The following is a 19,455-nucleotide window of genomic DNA, read 5'->3' as shown; positions in this document are numbered from 1 at the left end:
CTATGGGATCTGTTTCAAGCTCTTGTTGGAACAACATGGACATTCTTGGATCAGTTCACTACACCAAACAATATAAACTAATCATGGAACAACTTCCAGGTTCCAACTTGATTATTCCTACAAACAAGCTGAAAATGATCATCAATGAGCAGCTTAAATGATCTTGCATAGTTGCATCCTTATTCACGTTAGCAGATCCCCACTAATACGCTTATAGCTTTCCAACTTGTTATCTATCAAAACTTACATGATAAATCTTAGCACGCATGCTAACCATTTGATACACGTAAGAAAACCTGTATAAACCTTTGAAAGCAGATTACTCAGACTCTATGACACTAGAAAATAAATCCAGCCATCAAGTATGCCCTAGAGGCCACTCTAATTTCATTGAAAGATCTTGAAAATGAATTGCGAAATAAAAATTACTTACAAAAAAACTAAACCCATAGATTAGATGAATCAGGTCAGAGTTCCTTGATTGTTGTTGTTACTTAACATGCTACTTATATGCGCAATTCTTTTGGGGAGAAGTGAATTGAGAGTCTACAAGAAGCATTTCTGCAAGTGGGTAACAAGAAGGCAAACCAACACGTAAAGCTGATCTACTATTTCAGATGTCTTCTGCAAAAGGAAAGGGAAATCCAACACAGAGAGAAGAAAGCACAGAGAATTAAGCAAGCAACATAATCCTTGAGAGGAGATTTATGGGTCTTCATCATATGAGAATAGAACTATCTGAAAAGGGGACTTTCTATAGTGATGGTGAACTGATAAAGCATGCCAATCTGATACAAACATATTTATGATCAATAGAATTTTTTTAAAAAAGGAATTCTCAGTGGAAGCTCATAAAAGTTAAAAACTGGTTTGTGGGACAAACTATAGAGGCTACAGTTGCTGAATCAAACAGCCAAAATAGTTAAAAGGCAACATCATCTAGTTCCTTTTAAAACTCGAGGCTCATAAAGAGCATACATGAAGAGCAAGTATTATAAGTCATTGTGCTCAAGGATCTCTAAAGCCAGTCTTCCTTTCACAAAAAGAGTACTTTGAAGTTTGAATATCGAATGGTGTATGTAATACATGAATTATATATACCTAGCACTTCATAGTTCTTCCATAATGCATATGCTCTTGAATCCTCGATCAGCATACATTCCTCAATACAAGCAGTCTAGCACTAACAACACTCACGATGACGTTAAAATTTAAATAGAACTGGAATACTCAATTCCACTTCACTCTATTTGAAGTTCCCATAAGATGAATGATAAGCACAAGAAGTTAAATAAATGACTCAATAATAAAATTCATTCATAACCAAAAAATTTGTTCATCCTATTGTTAGCATTAGCTCCAAATCTCCACAACACTTCCAATAAGGCAATAACCATATCTCATTTTGATTCGACAATAATGGAACTTCACTTTTAACAGTTGAGTATTTCCAAGAAGTGCCTGAACTGATATATATGGACTGAGAAAAGGACACTTAAATTCACTGCAGTCAAGTGCCCAACTTTGGTAAATAGATGATTATAATATAAGTAAATTCAAGTACTATCCTATAAATTATCATCTAAAGAAAAGATTACAGACTTGAGTCACTCCCCTATACTACAGTTACAAGATGTGTATGATTGAGAATACACGAATAGAACAAACCGATGCACCTCATTCAATCTCGATTTGCTGAGGCGCATCACCTTCACCTTCCTGCTCTGATTCCCCATCACTAATCTGCCCCTCCTTGGCAATTCCGGAGGCTTCCACTGTCCTTGAGACCCACTCCTTGAGGGGATCCTCATTCAAATCAAGCCTCAAGAGACCAGCAAAAACACCGCCCATGAATGCGACAGGCTCCTAAGAAAGGTGAACAAAGGTTATTTTGATCATACAAATTCTTGCATCTTAGCACTTTACCCCTCATTTTCTACCCTTTGGATCCAAATATAGATCAATTTGATTCATGGAATTGGTTTTAATTCCAAACAACTCAGTTAAACCGAACTCCTACTACTGATTGAATTGACTATCATTCAGCCTCATTTTTTGGGTAATTATAGGAGAATAATTACTAGAATAAAGTTTAAATCCCGTTTCACAAATAACCCGAGCTCCTCAAGTGCTTATAGAAGCCAATCCAAATCTAACCAATGGAATCTAAGAACTGGAGGTTTAGAAATAAAGTGTAACAAAGAAAAGGCACATGTTTTACCTTGAGGGCATCTTTGACGATGGGTGGTTGGTCTTCGAAGGGGTTAAAGAAGGCTTGGATTCTCCCAGCAGGAGTTCCTACTCGGCTTCTTGTTCTTCTTCTTCTTCCAATAAACCCATCCATATTCCTCCTACTTTTCACCCACTGGAAAAGAAGGGATCTTTTCGCCTTATTTGGGGTCAAATGCCGTGGAATAAATAGGAGAAAAATTGTAAAGAAAAAAAAAAAAGGAATCCGAAGTAGGAGAACTCTCACCGTGATAGGAGTGACTGAGGTGAGGAGGAGAGCCATGCCGCGTCCGGTAGAGGATGGTTTTCTGGCAAAGGCGTCAGTTTTGCTTCAGCCCTGCAGATTCTAACGGAGTTCGTGGATTGAATCGAATTGGCTTCTTATCTGGTCTGGTTCTAGAAATGATTGTATGTTTTATTTCTTTCTTTTTCTTTTTCTTTTTCTTTTCTTTTTAGTAAATTACAAATTGCCGCATGAGCCTTCAAATTATTTATTTATTTTTGGTATCATTTTATCTCTTTATAATATAGAATAGTGTGAAATTGATTTGGTAAAAATTCTAAAAATAGCTGAAATATGGGTTGGGCCGAGTGATTGGTGGGTTGGGCTGGCCCGGCCCGATCTCTCACGGCCCAACGTGCGGTAACGGGCTAGACTATTCTAACCCGGTCCGAACCCGGCCCGGCCCGCTCGATTATCATGTCTAAGCGGGATTCTAGAATTGAGATTGTATGTTTTATTTCTTTATATTTTTTAGGTAAATTATAAATTACCAAATATTTTTATCCTTAAAATCAAACTACCTCTTAAATTATTATTTATATTATTACAACTGTTATATTTTCTATCCAAATTACTGGAAAAGGTGAAAAAGATATCAGAAAAAAAATAATTCTTGGAGTAATTTTTCTCACCGTGGATATCAAAATGTCTGAATTATCTTTCTAATTTTATTAAATTATATCTCGTTCTTCAAACTTAAAATAATATATTTTTTCTCTGTAAATAACATCACCCTGTAAATAAGTGTCGCACTCTAGCTAAATCAACATCATCGGCAGAACAGAGCACCATCCAGACAACTCGGGATGCCGAAACAATCTTGCAAGCGAAACAGCAGAACATCTTTTTCGAGCATCTTATCGAGCAAATGCCCAGAATTCTCAAGGTCACCAAAACCTGATAAGAGCTGATCTGAGACGCGCGTCCAGAAGGGTGTTCCAAGAGGAGAAGCAGTTTCTTTGGGGCATTTCGTTGAACAAGAGGAGGGCATTGTTGAAGTCTGGACTTGAGGAGCATCTGGTGGAGCTGGTAGCCTTGAGGGATCGGTCCGACGACAGGAAACATTTGATCGGAGGAAGCGGCTGCACTGATGGAGGAGATCAACGGTCGTGAGAGCCACAAGTCGTCGTTGTGCACCAGGGCAACGGCGTGATGTAGACGAGGGTTCGAGTCCCTTCCTTCATGGGCCCTTCCTTCTTCCAGGCCTACATGGAAGTCTGATCCTGAGGCTCCCAGATTTGGATTTCGTACCACTTCTTGGACCCATCCAGTGGGCGGAGAATTCCGTGAGCTTACTACTGTTTTGGGCGAAATTAATACAATTTAAAATAGAGAAGAGTAAGTATAAAATTGCTCCTAACTACAAGATAGTGGACTATAATTTATCCTAAGATTTTTAGTTAACACTCGCTGTCTTTCCCCCAATATATTGGACTAAACGACATGAAGATGAGCTGCACCAGCACTACTGTTCAGCACTAAAGTTCCATCCTCTCAATTAAATGCTATTTATCCGGTTTTTGACTGTCAAAACGTCCTCCTTTCGACTCGCCGAACTCTCCGAGACCAAAACCATTCAACCCAATTCGGACCACGTCAACCCCTTCGTTGACTCCCAATTCCAAATTGATTATAAAAAAACGGGATTAAATGCAAATTTTTTATACCAATTTCTATATATTTTTTTTGAGTAATGTGATACTGTTAGAGTGAGTTTCCCTCTCGCTTAATACAATCCCATCCAAATTATTAAATTGCTCATTAATATTTATTAGATAAATTGATTGAGAAAAAAGAGTAATTTATTAAGTATTTTGATAATTTGTTGGACGAAAATTTTAATAGTTTCACTTTTAAAAGTTTTAAACTAATCAATCATCATCAAAATTTATTAATACCAAAAGGAAATTACTTGAGGCATGAACTTAGTATACTGGAAACCTCGTGAAAATATTAAATTTAATTTGATATGAAAATATTAAATTTATCTGTGAATTATCTTATAAGTAAAATGTTAATTAATTCGCACTTTTCAGTTTGGTCAAAACGTCTCTAGTTATAAGAGGAAGTAAAAATGTATTTAATGAGGGAAAAAAGAGTAATCTGAAACGAAAGCGAGCTGTGAGTGTTGGCATATCGCAAGTCCGACAAAACGGAAGAAAGCCGTTTCACACCACGCGGCAAACGACCGCTCGAAGTCGAAAGTCTCTTGTTCCACTACGCATTTATTCGCCTCCCTCGTCTTAGTCTCCTCTCTCTATTCACTCGCCTTATTCTCCCCTCCCCTCCCCTCCCCTCCTCCTTCGACACTCCTAGTACGTTATAAAGCTTAGAAAGGGGAAGAATCTAGAAGGAAATCAGAGTGGCTGGGGGTGGGGATTAAAGAGGACGAGCGTTATTCTTAGTAGCTACCCGCTGGACTCGCACTTACACGTGAAGGTTCTTCTCGGGTGGATAGAAGCTCTTCCTATTCTCGGAAGCCATTTCCTTCTTGCCTTCTTCGTCTTGATTTAGCTTGTTTTGGTGGAAAAGATTGGATCTTTAGTGTTTTTTACGATGGTTTAGGTGGTGGGGAAGAGGATAGTGATAGAGCATTTGATTGGAATATTCGAATCTTTGAAGGGCCGGGGAGGGGAGTGCGATAGTGAGAATATTAGGAGGAATTAGAGATGGTTCTGCACTCCAATCTACAGTGCTTCTTGGACTGCACCACACCCTCTGTGGTGACTCAAATCATTCCAAAGGTGTTCTTCTTTCCCAAAGCCATCGTCTTTTTTTGTTGTTGTTCTTGTTCTTTTTCTTTTTCTTTTAATCCTTCTCTCTTTTCCTTCTTTTGTTCTCCTCGTGTTTCTTTTCCTTTTCTCTTTGATACGGCAGTTGATCATCATTCTTTTCTTCTTCTTCTTCTCTTTTTCTATTTCACTTTGGTAGATCTACTTCTGAATCATTTGAATACACATCGCATAGTTTATTTTTATTTTTATTTTCCCTTCTTACTATACATTGTTTTTCTTTTCTTTTTTTTTGCTGTGTATGTGTTGGATATTTGGAGTGGACATTGATAAAGATGGAAGGATTAATGGGTGGACATGGTTGGGAATTGGGTGTTTTGCAGTAATATCACACTTGCATTTGCATTTTCCTTCCTGTGCTGGTAGATGGAAACTCACATTGTTGTCTCTTTGAAGATAATCTTCCTCTTTTGGAAACCATAAAATGTAATTGGTTGCAATGGTTAGGTGTAGACTTAGAAAAAGATGGTAACTTTCCCTTCTTGCATGTTCAGTATTTTCTTGGGTTCCCCTGTGATCTTCATTGATCTTTTGGAAAGAGTAGCTGTCTTTCTCCTTTCCACCAATCTCCTATTTAAAATTTATACATTCGTTGGCAGAAGTTGGTTGAATCAAATTCAATTTAAATGCCATTCTCTGATGGTTATTATAAATTCTAGAGTATAAAGTGTTACTTGTTGGTGCAGCCATTCTATCATGCATCCAACACTTTCTGGCGACCACCTGGATTGGATACTGTTGAGTTCTTCAATCTCAGAAACCTCTGGGACCAATTCTATGAATGGAGTGCCTGTGGTGCTGGCTCTCATGTTCTCTTTCCTAGCGGCGAGACAGTAGTTCAATACTTTGTGCCATATCTTTCCGGCATCCAGTTGTATACAAACAAATCCTTTGCTGTATCTAGGTTGTTGATCAGTTCCTTATATTTGAAGTATGATCTTTTAACTTCAGCTAAGAGAACTAAAGTTTACTACAATTTTGTGTTCTTCGTGCAGGAGCTCTGGTGCAGATAGCAGGATAAAAGACTGGAGTGATCACAATGAGCATGAGAAGCAGTCTACACTGTCGGGCTCCACATCTGAGGAATCAGACAATAACCAAGAGGGTTCTCAGGGGAGTAGGGAACACCTTGGGCACTTATCCTTTGAGTTCTTTGAGACCTGCCCTCCTCATGGAAGGGTACCTCTTCTGAACAAGGTGCGCTTTTAGCTCAACTGATTGCAAGGAGAAAGCATTTGTGAGCTGTTTTCTGATTCTGTTTTTTGGGTTTTTAAGGTGTATGAGCTATCCCAGGGATTTCCAGGATTGACTTCTCTTACTAGTGTGGAGCTTTCACCTGCTAGTTGGATGTCAGTTGCCTGGTATGCTAAATTTGTCTACATCTTATATCCCTTTTCAGTTCAGAAAAGGAAATGATCAGAGTAATCGACCAATCTCTACGTGGCCGATTAGAAAACAGTGCCTGGATTTGGGAAATTATTGGATCATAAACGACAAACCGGAACATCAAGCAAATCTGATCCTTCCAAGATTGATGACAGAAACTGGGAATTGTCGGGTTCTTCATGATTTGAGAAACATTGAATCATAAAACGACAATGAGAACGACAATTAATGTGATCATTCACGTTCTTCATGATTTGAGAGATCATTGGATCATAAAACGACAAATTAGATGGATGACAAAATGTAAACGTTCTTAATTAATGACTGAAATATGGGAATTCTTGGTTATTCGTGATCTGAGAAATCATTGGATCATAAAATGACAAACAAGAACCAGGCTTAAATTGGATTTGAGTTTCCTACTTATTAATGTTACGAGAAATTTCAGAAGGTCTTTAACAAAGATTGCTGTTTCTATTCATTTACTTGCTTCTTTTATTGTTCTCTTGGAGTGAACATTCTTTAGATTCTGTAACTACTCTTTTCTATTTTGTCCATTAGGTACCCTATCTATCATATTCCAGCCCGGTGCAATGTGAAGGAGCTGTCAGCATGCTTCCTTACTTACCATGCTATCTCCCCATCTTTTCAAGGTATGCTCCTATGATGTTGTAGGAGTTAGACATGCAGAAACATCCTCAGATCTTCAGCGACAATATTCAACTTGTTTTTCTTGTCTTATGGAATGCGGTAACGTGTGCTAAACTTTTGTCGGTCTTCCTAAGAAGTAACTTATCTAAGTTTCCTATTTTGGTCCTTTCATTATTTTCATGTTATCTTTAGAAACTTGTTCACCGCGCAATCTTTAAATATGGCTTTTCTAACTAAACACTCTTTAACATAAGCAGAAGCATTATGGAAATCTTGCTATTGTACTAGATTGAAGTTTAGCTGCCAACATTTATTTGATTGAGTTGCTCGATTGCATGGGAAAGTACTCGAGTCTTGAGCTTGACTTATACTATTATCCATTTTCATCATATAAATATAATCTAGACCAAGTAAAAAATGTCATCCAAAAGCAAATTCACTCTTCAATTTTTTATTTGAAATTAAATTATGTCAGAGATGTTCCTAACAGAAGCCAAACTGTCTAATGATCCATTTTCTTCAACTTCTGTGGATGTCTCACAAATATTTTGTTGGAAGATTGAAATCATAATTATTCTCAGATCTGCTTGCATTGCTTCTTAACTTATTAAAGCATCAAATGTTGACGGTAATCATGTGCATTATGTTCTTGCAGATTATATGCCTGGTAATGTGACAAATAGTTCATCTTATTCTAACAATGGGAGACATGGGAGGATACCTCAGCTGAAGGGCAGAAGAGTCTCTCTTCCTCCATTTGGTCTGGCGACATACAAAATGCAGGGGAGCCTTTGGATGAATACTGAAACTGGAGACCATGAAAGGGTTGCTTCTCTCTTTAATTCTGCAGACTCTTGGCTGAAGCAGCTTGGGGTAGAACAACATGACTTCAACTATTTCAAGAGTCACTCCAGATGAATAACAGCCGAAAGTGTGTATGTATTAAGGTTGGCTAAATTGTAAAGAATGATTTTAAACAGATTTAGGTTTTGAAGCTGCAGTTGATTTGAGATAAATTCTTCGCATGGTCCATAATTCTATTTGTGACTTATTCCTGTTGTATTTTCGTTAACATACTCATTTTGATCTCATTCTGCTGGAGAAGGTAAAATAACCTTTAGATAATACTATTGGGTCTTACTTGTTTTTTAGCGGCTTGTATATGACCGATTTGCTCTAAACATTAACGGAATTTACCATAGAAACAAACAATATTGAAGAATGTTGTAGTATTGAATTATATTTATCACATGTAGATAGAGAGTTTACAAATATCTACAGTTAACAACATAAGTTTGTCAACAATATATGTCTGACCTTCCATTACCAAATAACTAGTAGCACAAGTTCTTTAGCTAAATCTGGGGAACTATTGGTTTGCATAATCTTGCAAACACACATTGGATGTTAATGTAACACTTTATTCTTGCTTGTTTCTCTACCACAATATCTCAGTCAGATTTCACCTCAAATGGTTAGGGTGTCATTCAAATAAACAGAATTTAAGCCTTCCACATGATAAATAAGTTAGGGTGTCATTCAGAAAGGCACCAGGAGATACAGAAGTTTCATACTTTCTTCAATCAAAATTTACAACCTCTTAACATTGATCCAGGCTAGTGGAAGCAGGAGACCGAGAGACAGAATATATTTAGAAGACCACAGTAAGGATGTAGACCTCTGCTGAAAGGGCTTTAGGAGGTAGGTCATTCAAACAATAGTACTTCCTCTCTCCATTTCTACTTCCATATAAGTCACATGGCAAACTATCCATAATTGCACCTTCTGAGCATTTGATATCTTATACAGCATTAAGATCAGTCGCATTCTTAGATTAAGAAGTAAACAAATTTCTCATTCTATTTCATTGCCAAGTAATAAAATGATGAGCTTTATCCACACACACACACACACACACACAAAAAAAAAAGTTATTGCAAATGATAAACTTTTGATACATGGATCTTGTGAAGGCTTTGATCTTTGATACTGGCCGCAGCATTAACACCAGCCACATTCGTAGACGATAAAAAAAGACAATAGTCTAAATAATTTACAATATGAACATGATTTATGAAATAAACTAGCATTCCAGCATATTTATTCCCCATCATATAGCTTGTGATCCACTATTCCACTTTATGTTGTTCTTTATCATTTTTCAGTATCTACCCAACATTGTTCCGATTGGACTGTGAAATTATCCGCCAGACATGCCCAGGCGATGGAGATCTTTGCCATGCATAGTCTATTCTTGTGGATGGAACAGATTCAAATTCTAAGCAGATCCTGTCACACACAGCACAACTAATTAATGATCTTCAAGATATTCTGGTTAATGAGAAGGAAGGTTATAGTAGATTTCAGCTACATTGCTTCCTGAAGAGAGCTTTACATAACAATATCAAGCATATGATCAACTAGAAGAACCTTATAAAATATAGAGTACACAAAAAGCTGGATGGCCTCAATTGGCAGCAGATTATGGAGAAAAAGAAGGTGGTACTCTGTATGAATGAAATACTTGCATTCAAGGCTGCGAAGCGGTAAACTGAACGATGCAATACTTGCGAAGAGAAGGTGGAAAGCCCCAATTGAGGAGAGCCAAAGACCCTAAATCTAAGACAAGGCTGTGAAGCGAAAGACCTAATCGAAGGGAAGGCGAAGCAAAAGATGAAATCGGGGGATGGGAAAAAAAATTTGGACCATTTCTCGATTTGTGCGTGTCATCCTTGCGCAGGGGCCATGCTAATCTTCTCTGTATCGTTCCAATTTTATCGGATGTCCCCGAAGGGACAAGTTGTAGATGCCACTCCATGTATATAAACATATAATTGTAAAAGGAATTGTCGATATGGGACTAAAGAATTCCAGGAGAGAATTTATTGGACGGGCCGGGCTTTTGGGCTCTACTCGTGGGTCCGCCCAATAGTTACTTGGGTTGGGCTAAGAATATTTTAATCTACATTAGCCCATGAGATATAAAGCGGTCACGTATAATAGGCTGAGCCTATCAAAAATATGGATAAATGCCTAATGCATATCGTTAGGGCTGTTAAAATGACAAATTGGCTCGATAATAGTCAATTAAATTCGAAATAAGTTGAATTGAGCTTCATAAATAGGCTCAAAAATAATTTCAAGTCAAAAAAATAATTTCAAGTCAAATTTAATTATAAACCGGCTCGATCGAATAAGCTCAATAAAACTGGAAATAATTTATATATATATATATAAATATATATAATATGAATAATATTTACTATTATAATATGTATTTTACTTAGATTTTAGTTCTAAATTTTTATTACATTAATTTATATTTTTAAATTAAACTTTATTCTAAGCTTACTTTAATTCGAACCGGCTTAAATTTGTTTTAAAATTATTTATTGATCAAATAATTTTAATTAGGCTCGAAATTAAGGGTCGACCGAGCTATTATCAATATAGGGTTGTCTAAATAATAAAGCTAGCTCAACTCAAGCTTAGCTAGTATTTAGAATAAGTGAAGCTTGATCAATTAGATCATGTTCCAAATTAATTTTGAGTTAAGGCCAGCTTGTTGAACACATGCCTGCTCGATCTGCTAAACAAGGTGCTCTCTCTCTCTCTCTCTCTCTCTCTCTCTCTCTCTCTCTCTCTCTCTCTCTATATATATATATATATATATGGTTAAATATTTAATTTAATTTTTTATTAAGTGTAGATTATCAAACATTTAATTCAAACTTAAATTTAACGAGCATATAACACTCTTGTCTTCGTTAGTTTACATCTGCTCTTTTAAATATTACTAATAACAAAAAAAAAATTGAATTTAAAAAATATTACTAAACTCATCTGCTATATCTATCCGTAAAAAAGAAAAGAGAACTGCTCCAGTTGAGCTTGTGGAGTATAAAATAGCACAAATGTCATGCAATGCATATAACATTTACTGCAACATGTTACATCATCCATCCATTATTGACTCCAATTTCTTCAACCAAAACACACTGTACAAGGACGCCGTTGCATGCTGATCGATCGATAAACACTTAGTTATTTTACCAATCTACAACTCCACTATAATAAACAAACAAACAACCAAACACCCAACCCAACAAAACAAACACGCATCAAAGATCCACATCTCACAAGCTTTGAATTAGTAGTCCTCAGGAGCCAAAGGTTGATGAGCCAGCGGCGTCTCCACCGGGATCAGAAGGAACTCGTAGACCAACCCGGCAAGCCCAGCTCCCACAAATGGGCCGACCCAGTAGATCCAGTGGTGCCTCCACCGCCACCCCACCAGCGCCGGACCAAAAGCCCGGGCCGGGTTCATCGCCGCCCCATCGAACGGGCCGCCGGCGAGGATGTTGGCGCCGACAATGAAACCGACGGCGAGGGGAGCGATCGTGCCGATGTGGCCTCGCTTCGGGTCGACCGCGGTGGCGTAGAAGGTGTACATTAGAGCGAACGTCATGATGATCTCGAGCAACACGCCGTGCCACTCTCCGATCCCGGATGCCAGCGAGAAATCCGGCGGCCGCTGCGTGGTTTTCAAAAACAAAGGGTACATAATTGTTACTTAGTTTGTATATTTGAAGATCTTGGAGGAGAAGGAGAGTGGTTAATTACCATGCCTCCGGTTGTTAGCCTTAGGAGGAGGGTAGCGACGATGGCGCCGAGAAGCTGAGCGGCCCAATAGTAGATGGCGCGGATGACGGAGATACGGCCGCCGACGAGCGCGCCAAAGGTGATAGCAGGGTTGACGTGGCCGCCGGATATGTTGATGGCGATGGCGACCGCGACGAAGAAGGCGAGAGCATGGGCCAAGGCCACCACCACTAGTCCACCGGCGGTGGACGTGTCCTTATAGAGCTTTTCTGCATGCATGCATGTACTGTTTAATTAATTAATTTGTAGGGAATATACAAATAGATATGCAAGTAGGAATCTTGCATGTAGCTTAGGTACCGAGGGCGAGGACGGATCCTTCAGCGGCGAAGACAAAGATGGCGGTGGCGATGAACTCGGAGAGAGCGGCGCGCATGGTGTCGGGGTGGACGGCATCTTCGGTGCGTCGGAAAGCGAAGCGGCGAGGCGGCATGGCTGGAGCTTGCGTTTATGTTTATATGTATAATATATAATTATATGGGGGTTACTAATTAAACTGGACTAGTAGTAGAATGGAGACTTTCTTCTTCTCTGGATCTCTCTCTCTCTGGGTTCTTGGTAAGGGATTTAGTATGCGGTTGAATTGGCCTTAGACTTGGAGGGTTATAATAGGGAAGGTGGTAAGGTGGGAGTGGGACACGTGTGGGAGGAAGGGGTGAAGGGAGTGGCACGTTGAGAGATGCTGAGATGGCCAGAACCGCTTGTCCACTCCTGCCTGTGTTCTTATCTCGAACTCCTCATAGTCCTAGGAAATGCTTCGAGAGAAAGGCATGCATGCATGGCTTTCTTTTCCCCCCCTTTAATTATAATTATATAGGCTAATTATTGGTTGGGTGATGAGATTAGTCATCCTCAATATATAGCCCAATTCTCCCCAAAAAAATCTAACAAATCACAATGAGCACGTATGGCGTTATAGTAAAAATTTATTTAAATTAATATTAATTCCAACATCTACCGGCGAATTAAATGTATAACTATAATGATTATAGCATAATGGATATAGATTATCATAGTTTAATCCCATAAAGTAAAAGAGTAATATTCAAATATAATTATGTCGACCATTTTTATTTATTTCTAGAAATGGTTAGAAAGTGGAGTTCAATGAAATAATAACTTAAAGTAGTGCAAGATAAGCTAATAGATTGAATGCCAAATCATGCTACTAGTGTGGGAGGGGTGCTGGATTATATATTACTGGGGATGACTTTGGAAGAGATAGTTTGCAAGATGTCAGGCCAAGTTTAGTCCACGGTACTGAAGGAAGTCTCAAGCGACCAAGATTAGTCCAACTCAAGCCATAAGGAGGTACACGGATGGTAAAACTTAGGCTCCACCTCCGATGCAACCATGCAAATTTGGCATCTACAAACGCAAGACTAAGTAGGGCAATGCTATGATGCCATCATGTCGAGAATGAGAGGGCAAGGCCAGCTATGCGATGGGAGAAAGAGGCGAGGGTAGGAAAAGAACACAATAGAAAAAAGAGAGAAAGGATAGGAGATGGAGAAGAGATAGACTAGGATCAATGGTATAATGAAAGGAAATGCCTTTACTTCCCCTAAACCTCGCGGGCTAGAGGAGTGGAGAGCCTCTCCCTCGCCGCTAGCGATAGTGGCGAGGAGAAGCCCTTAATTTGAGAGGGGAAAAATCTATTGCACTAAATTTTAAATCTAATTTAATTTAATAAGAAGACTCTATCTTTACATGGTAATTTAAGTTGTTGAATTAAATTAGATTTTAAGTTTTAGTACAATAGGTTTAGCCGTTTAGATACAAATATTATGGGCACGTTGGGCCTTTGATGAGAAATATATGTGGGGCAACTGAGTACAATGTGTGGGCTTTGGCAAGATACAAACAAAGGCCCATCTAATACCATGGGCCCAATTCTGGCCCAATAGATGTCTGAATTCCGCACCCGATGCTCCACTCTTTTGATGTACACCCACTTTCTATTTGGTCCGTTTCACTGCATGGTCCCACATAACATTTATAAAGTCTAAATTCTGTGTCTAACGTATCGGTGCTCGTAAAAAACTCTCCTCCTCCTCCAAACCTAAAACCTCGACTTCCCCCTCCTGCGTTCTTCTCTCCTCGAACAGCCACTGAGGCTGGAGATTAAACAGAGGATGGCTTCTAGCTCTCTTCTAAATCTCTCTTCCCTGGAATTCTAATCCCTGCCCTCGTGGATTCGAGCTTATGAATACCCAAATCGAGCACAGATGCAAGCCTTGTCGCGATTCTCCTCTCTGAACTCCAAAAGGGGTAACCTTTCTTCTCTCTCCTCCTTATATGATCGTTCATGTCGGAATATTTAATAAAGTTTTCGAAAGAAGTAATCTTTTTACTGGGTGGTATAAATTTTGTATCTTGGGTTTGTCGAATCCTCTATGTAACTCTTTGCGGTAGTTAGTGAGGTATGATGATAGTAACCTAGCCGAAATAAGTGGATAATAGCATTGCCAATTGTAAAGGCTATATGTTATGATCGTTTCAAGCTGAAATGGGTGCCATCTTTTGTTGGTTTATCCTTCTTATTGATTTTGTTGTGATGGTATTAGAGTTGGTTCACGTTGGAATTAATGAGCTCTTGGGTTCAAAGTTGAAACCTTAATCACCAGTAGCCGTATCCACTATTATCCATAGTTATTGCGCATAGCCTCTGTTCTATTGAGTCTGCTATGCTCTAATTCCTACATAGATTTGTCCTAAGGTGATTTTATGTTTCTTTAGTTGATTTAGTATGCTCTAATATAGATTGGTTTAAGGTGCCTTCTTTTTTGTGTTTCATTGAGCCTAGATGCTATACTTCCTACATAGATTGGTTTGAAGGTGCCCTTTTCTTTTTCTTTTAAGAAAAAAATACTTTTACTTGGACTCAATGTCCTAAATAATTGTTGGAATGGAATCCCGAAATTGAGTGCGACATTCTATCCTTTACATCATCACAGAGATATAGAACCATTTCCTTTTCCTTGTGGTCAATTATAGTTGTTTAATATCTTAAGAGCTGTTATCTGGTCCTAATGAATCCTATGCTATCTATTGGTCAACAGGCATCATTTGCAATAACATCATACCTTTTCCACCACTTTTTCAATGTGCAAGTAAATAAGGTTTTTTTTTTTTTTATGTCAATAACACAAATAGCATGTTGTCCAGATGATGTATTATTTAATTGTACTCAGTAATTTCTTCTTTTTCTTGGTGGAACTTAACCCTTTTTTACTTTACATTTCACAGTGTTTGTTGGCATCTCAAAAACTATATTTAGATCGGACCCTTGGAGGCGAGGGAAATCATATGCTGCTTCTGTACCAGCTGACTCATTTAAACCACAAAAAGGCCAGAAGAGAATTTCAAAGCAGGCAAGACGTGCTTTGGTAGAGGTCTTTGTCGAAAAGTAAGATCAATCTCCTGGAGACTTCCATTCTTTAATATATCAATTAAGTTTTCCCATCTCAAGATGGCTTATCTTGGATTTTGAGGACAGGAGGTGTACTCAATTGCTACAAAAGTTTTATTTTTATTTAGTGCAACCGACACACACTCATATATATCATATATTTGTGTTGTATTTATGGATGCACGTCATGTAGATTTAACAATTTTACAAACAATAAGATAGTAATGATTACAAATTTAACCAAATTAAATTTGTTCCTCATAGGATCTTGGCATCAATTAAGGTTGCTTTGTTGGAATATAGTTGAGAGTAGGTATCAGATTGTTAAATTGTTCTTTGCATCAAACAAGTATCAGATTGTTGAAATTGCTATAGCTACTTTAGCCTGTGTAATACAACTCAGTGGACTTTAAGGGCAAGTTAGATCAAATTTTGCATCAAACTCATATGTTTTCGGCAAACCAAGTTTATGCAAGTTTCTTTAACATCCTTTTGCTCACTCCAGAACACTTATATATGATTTATGATATATTATCATGATTTTGTAATAAGGGAGTATTCATAGATATATAAACTTGCTTTCTGTGATAGGAGAATCTTACTGCTGGAAGGTTCACTTATGATGCAGGTATAGAGCCTCACATGAAGGAAAGTTCCCAACAGCTTCCGCCGTTCAACAAGAGGTTGGAGGATCATTTTATACTGTACGCGAGATGGTGCAGGAATTGGAATACAATTGTAAAATGTCCCCTTCAAACAAGTCTGAGACAATTCAACTTGACAAAACAAAGAAAGTGAATTACTTAAGTTCTGATGCCAAAGAGGAATCTTCTTTTTCAAGTAGAAAAAAGGCTCCAACTATGGAAGTAGTTGGGAAAATAGAAATAGATGAAGATCCATCATTAAAACTTGCAAAAGTGGAAGGACAGAATCATGGCGAGTCCATGAGAGTTCAGAAGTCCAATGCATCAACTGTCTGTTCAGAACAGGTTAATGGTTTTCCAAAACTGTCTGTTCTTTCTGTTGGTATTATGATCTATTTGTTATTGTGGTAAATGCTGTTAATATTGATTTCTTTGCACTTTTGCAGGCTGAAACAGCACAAGACACTTCAAGTTCTCCTTCGGGAGAAACAGAAATCAGGACAGATATGAGTGCTACTGAAATTCTACAGGACAAGAATGCCCAAAAGGAAGTTGGACAAATGGAAAGTGACAAAGTTTCCAAATTAGATGAACAGTACAGGTAGGCTAGTTCACATCACATATTTTTAGTTACTGCTTTATTTTCTCGTATAAGCAACCAGTTGTCTTGGCCTTTTGTTATAATTGAATAATGCAGACACCAGTTAAGAACTTAGATAAGCTATGATTTATACATCCACTGAATTAAGCCCCTAGCTTGCATGAGCCTCAATGCTGTCTTCCTATTAGGTTTAGAAGAAGCTGCTATTATGGGTCATGTACCGCAAAAGATTTCCTTGTTTCTTCCAAAATAAACATTATGTCCATGGCAGGAAGCACACAATTGTGCTGTTTTCTCTTCTCCAACTAATCAAGGTCTGAATTTCTTCTTGAAGGTTGTATTAGTTAGTAACCTTTCCTTTTGATGTAGAAATGCCCTTAGCAAATACATATATAAATCAATCTATTGATCAAATATTCGCAGATTTTCTAAATGTTTTGCTTTCCTGGGTTCCTGTAGTAATAACATCTGATCCATGTATAACCCTTCCAGTGAAACTTAACTAAAACCAGAAAGCTTACAATGAGATAATAAGAACTAACACAAATCAGCTTATAACGGGCTTCTTGCAAGTCAAGGAATTTAATTGTTATGACCAAGTCATCGGAGAGCTAATAGTTAACCCTTAGTTGATAAGGTAACTTACAATGACCTAGTGTGCGTTAAGCTGGATTCATAATTTTATGACCTGTTGTACATTGAAATAGTTTTCTCAGACTTTATTCTGGTTATCTTATTCATCACAAATCTCATGCTCTTTTTGTTATTTTTCATTTATGTCTGTTAGGTTAGTGAAGAAATCTGCTTTGTGCTGGTGCTGCACTTACTACAGTTCCTTAAAAATCTATCTGATGACATGCTTTTATTCTAATCAATAACATTCTTTTCTTCTGTGTTATTAGACTTCTCCTTGCCCTTCTGGTATGCATATGATTATGTGCTGAAATGTCAGTTCACTGTTTTTCTTTGTTCAGTGAACAACCATCTAAGTATGAACATGGAGAATCTTCACCGCCGGCGGCAAACTTTTGGGGGAACTTGAAGTCTTTTGCTGATGGAATCATCAATTTGTGGAAGAAAATGTAAATTTCATCATTAGGTTTATGGATGATTGATCCCCATATTTCCTGCGTAACTTTTGAGAATCTATCAGAAAGGGTTCGTATATGTCAAATGAAGGTTTTAAAAGCTAGCGAGCTATTAGTTCATATAATGCATTTGGAACACTTCATTATCTTGGTATTCTTAAAACTTTTTTCTGTGTCTCCTTCATACTTCCAATGGATTCATTTTTTTGGATTTGATGATATTCTAATTCCTGTGCTGCTGATCAAAATACTATTCTCTATTGTGAACAAATAGAAAAAGAAAATTCTATCGTAGTTTTAAGTACTGAAATGTATAACTAGAATGCAGTCGCAAAATGATGCTAAGAAACTTGTCACCCTTTGCAGATTCTGCCTACGGAGTCCTTGTGAAAGGTTGCTTTTAGGATTCGTTGTTTTGAACGGAGATTGTTCGTAAGATTTGAAATTAAACAAGGATTTATTCAAATTGCGGGATTTTGCTCAAATTATTGAAGAGTTTCATTTTTAAAATTTAAATTTTAACAGCACCGGTTTAGTTGGAATGCTCCGTGTTCTCATTTTAACAGCACCTGGAGGACTTCGTAGTTCTTACACTTCTCCTCATTTTTATACGAATAAAGTCTTAATTATAAACAGTTCACATATATTCTTCATTCTGTGTATATATGAGTATGAGTGTGAGGTGGAGAGAGAAATTATCGGAGGGCTAAAAAAGTTGTCACATTATTTTGTCCATAAAATATTGAAAAATTTCTAATCTTTTTGTAGGGAAATAAAAAAAATATATTAAATAATTATTTTACGCTTGATTTACTCTAATTTTTTCTCTAAAATAAGAAGTAAAATAATTCCTAAGAGGTCTAACACTTACATATTTTTTTTAATTTCGAGCGTTTCAAATATATATATATATATATATATATATATATATCGTCAGGTCCACGTTGAAATTGGCAACATTTTTAGGGTGTAAATAGGTTTATAAAGTATTTATAAGTAAATATCGGAAAGGAAAAGGTGAAAAAAGTAAAAGTGGGATAGATCATTGTGACATCGGTTATTCAAATTTTCTTGTTTGGATACAGCGAACGAAGCAGCCCCCCTTCGCGCGTCCTTTCTTCCACTCCAAAACCCTCCTTTTTTCACACCTTTCTCTCGTATTTCTCTTGATATCTATCTCCCGATCCGCTTCTTTCCTCATTTGCTCGATCTTGAGGTGGAGATCCAAATCAGAGCACGGCGTAGCCGACCGACCGCAACAAGGTAATCCTAAGATGGCCTCTGCTTCTCTCCCTTCTCTTGAATCATCTAGGTTTACCGCCGTGCGATGCTTTTACTAACATCATTTGCTCCTTTCAGGAACTTTGCGTGTAATTTCGCCACATTTCCTTCTTCTTTAAATGTCGAAAAACTTATCTTCTTTGTTATGCCTAATAGCTGAATTTATACGGTTAAATTCGGTTGGAAGGTTTTCTTATTGATACAATGCATGTGATTTTGGGAGTCTATTGTGTTATCACATTAGGATTTTTCTCAAGAGGTTTTGAACTACGCCATGCTGATTGCAGAAAATGGCTTGTAGAGTTGCTGTCTGCTACTGGAGTGGGGAAATTTTGAGTAGAGAAGATGTCGCTAGTTATGTAGGCGGTAAGAAGAAACCTGCTAAGGTTAATAGGAGTTCAACCTATGAGGAGTTGTTGGAGAAGA

General features: G+C 37.7%; 4 protein-coding genes, 1 long non-coding RNA gene and 1 other non-coding gene across 9 annotated transcripts; 2 read left to right on the top strand and 4 right to left on the bottom strand.

Annotated features, from left to right (window-relative positions):
* Positions 1-1,523: 1,523 nt before the first annotated feature.
* On the bottom strand, positions 1,524-2,650 carry LOC140783322 (UPF0426 protein At1g28150, chloroplastic). Of its 2 annotated transcripts, none has more exons than XM_073130180.1 (3): positions 2,477-2,650; positions 2,222-2,365; positions 1,524-1,866 (listed from the first exon to the last, which is right to left on the bottom strand). In XM_073130180.1, exons 1-3 carry the CDS (start codon positions 2,510-2,512, stop codon positions 1,678-1,680), a joined length of 369 nt encoding a protein of 122 aa, XP_072986281.1. In that variant the 5' UTR covers positions 2,513-2,650; the 3' UTR covers positions 1,524-1,677. The 2 variants fall into 2 exon arrangements, with proteins under 2 accessions (XP_072986281.1, XP_072986280.1); XM_073130179.1 differs by having other exon boundaries at positions 2,222-2,389; positions 2,477-2,633.
* A 2,111-nt stretch (positions 2,651-4,761) lies between these two features.
* Positions 4,762-8,466, top strand: LOC140783388 (uncharacterized). 2 transcript variants are annotated; one of them, XM_073130264.1, is made up of 7 exons: positions 4,762-4,951; positions 5,078-5,256; positions 5,991-6,208; positions 6,300-6,501; positions 6,580-6,665; positions 7,252-7,343; positions 7,997-8,466. In XM_073130264.1, exons 2-7 carry the CDS (start codon positions 5,182-5,184, stop codon positions 8,257-8,259), a joined length of 936 nt encoding a protein of 311 aa, XP_072986365.1. In that variant the 5' UTR covers positions 4,762-4,951; positions 5,078-5,181; the 3' UTR covers positions 8,260-8,466. The 2 variants fall into 2 exon arrangements, with proteins under 2 accessions (XP_072986365.1, XP_072986364.1); XM_073130263.1 differs by having other exon boundaries at positions 4,762-4,962.
* Positions 8,467-9,183: 717 nt separating this feature from the next.
* Positions 9,184-10,123, bottom strand: LOC140784800 (uncharacterized). 2 transcript variants are annotated; one of them, XR_012108317.1, is made up of 2 exons: positions 9,772-10,123; positions 9,184-9,630 (listed from the first exon to the last, which is right to left on the bottom strand). It is a non-coding gene; the product is annotated as an uncharacterized lncRNA (long non-coding RNA). The 2 variants fall into 2 exon arrangements; XR_012108316.1 differs by having other exon boundaries at positions 9,870-10,123.
* LOC140785375 (U6 spliceosomal RNA) lies at positions 10,036-10,138 on the bottom strand. Its single transcript, XR_012108432.1, has one exon. It is a non-coding gene; the product is annotated as a U6 spliceosomal RNA (small nuclear RNA).
* A 1,353-nt stretch (positions 10,139-11,491) lies between these two features.
* On the bottom strand, positions 11,492-12,436 carry LOC140784874 (aquaporin TIP3-1-like). The gene is made up of 3 exons (XM_073132474.1): positions 12,304-12,436; positions 11,965-12,212; positions 11,492-11,875 (listed from the first exon to the last, which is right to left on the bottom strand). Exons 1-3 carry the CDS (start codon positions 12,434-12,436, stop codon positions 11,492-11,494), a joined length of 765 nt encoding a protein of 254 aa, XP_072988575.1.
* Positions 12,437-14,028: 1,592 nt separating this feature from the next.
* Positions 14,029-17,894, top strand: LOC140785181 (uncharacterized). The gene is made up of 5 exons (XM_073132947.1): positions 14,029-14,274; positions 15,253-15,412; positions 16,044-16,404; positions 16,506-16,660; positions 17,635-17,894. The coding sequence occupies exons 1-5, from the start codon at positions 14,232-14,234 to the stop codon at positions 17,744-17,746; spliced, it is 831 nt and encodes a 276-aa protein (XP_072989048.1). The 5' UTR covers positions 14,029-14,231; the 3' UTR covers positions 17,747-17,894.
* The last annotated feature ends 1,561 nt before the right edge of the window (positions 17,895-19,455 follow it).

This window comes from Typha latifolia, chromosome 3 (assembly GCF_019914945.1).
Source record: "Typha latifolia isolate L0001 chromosome 3, TyphaL0001v2, whole genome shotgun sequence".
NCBI classification, from domain to species: domain Eukaryota; kingdom Viridiplantae; phylum Streptophyta; class Magnoliopsida; order Poales; family Typhaceae; genus Typha; species Typha latifolia.
The sequence above is the reverse complement of the archived record's forward strand: the minus strand, read 5'-3'. Positions and strand labels throughout refer to the sequence as shown.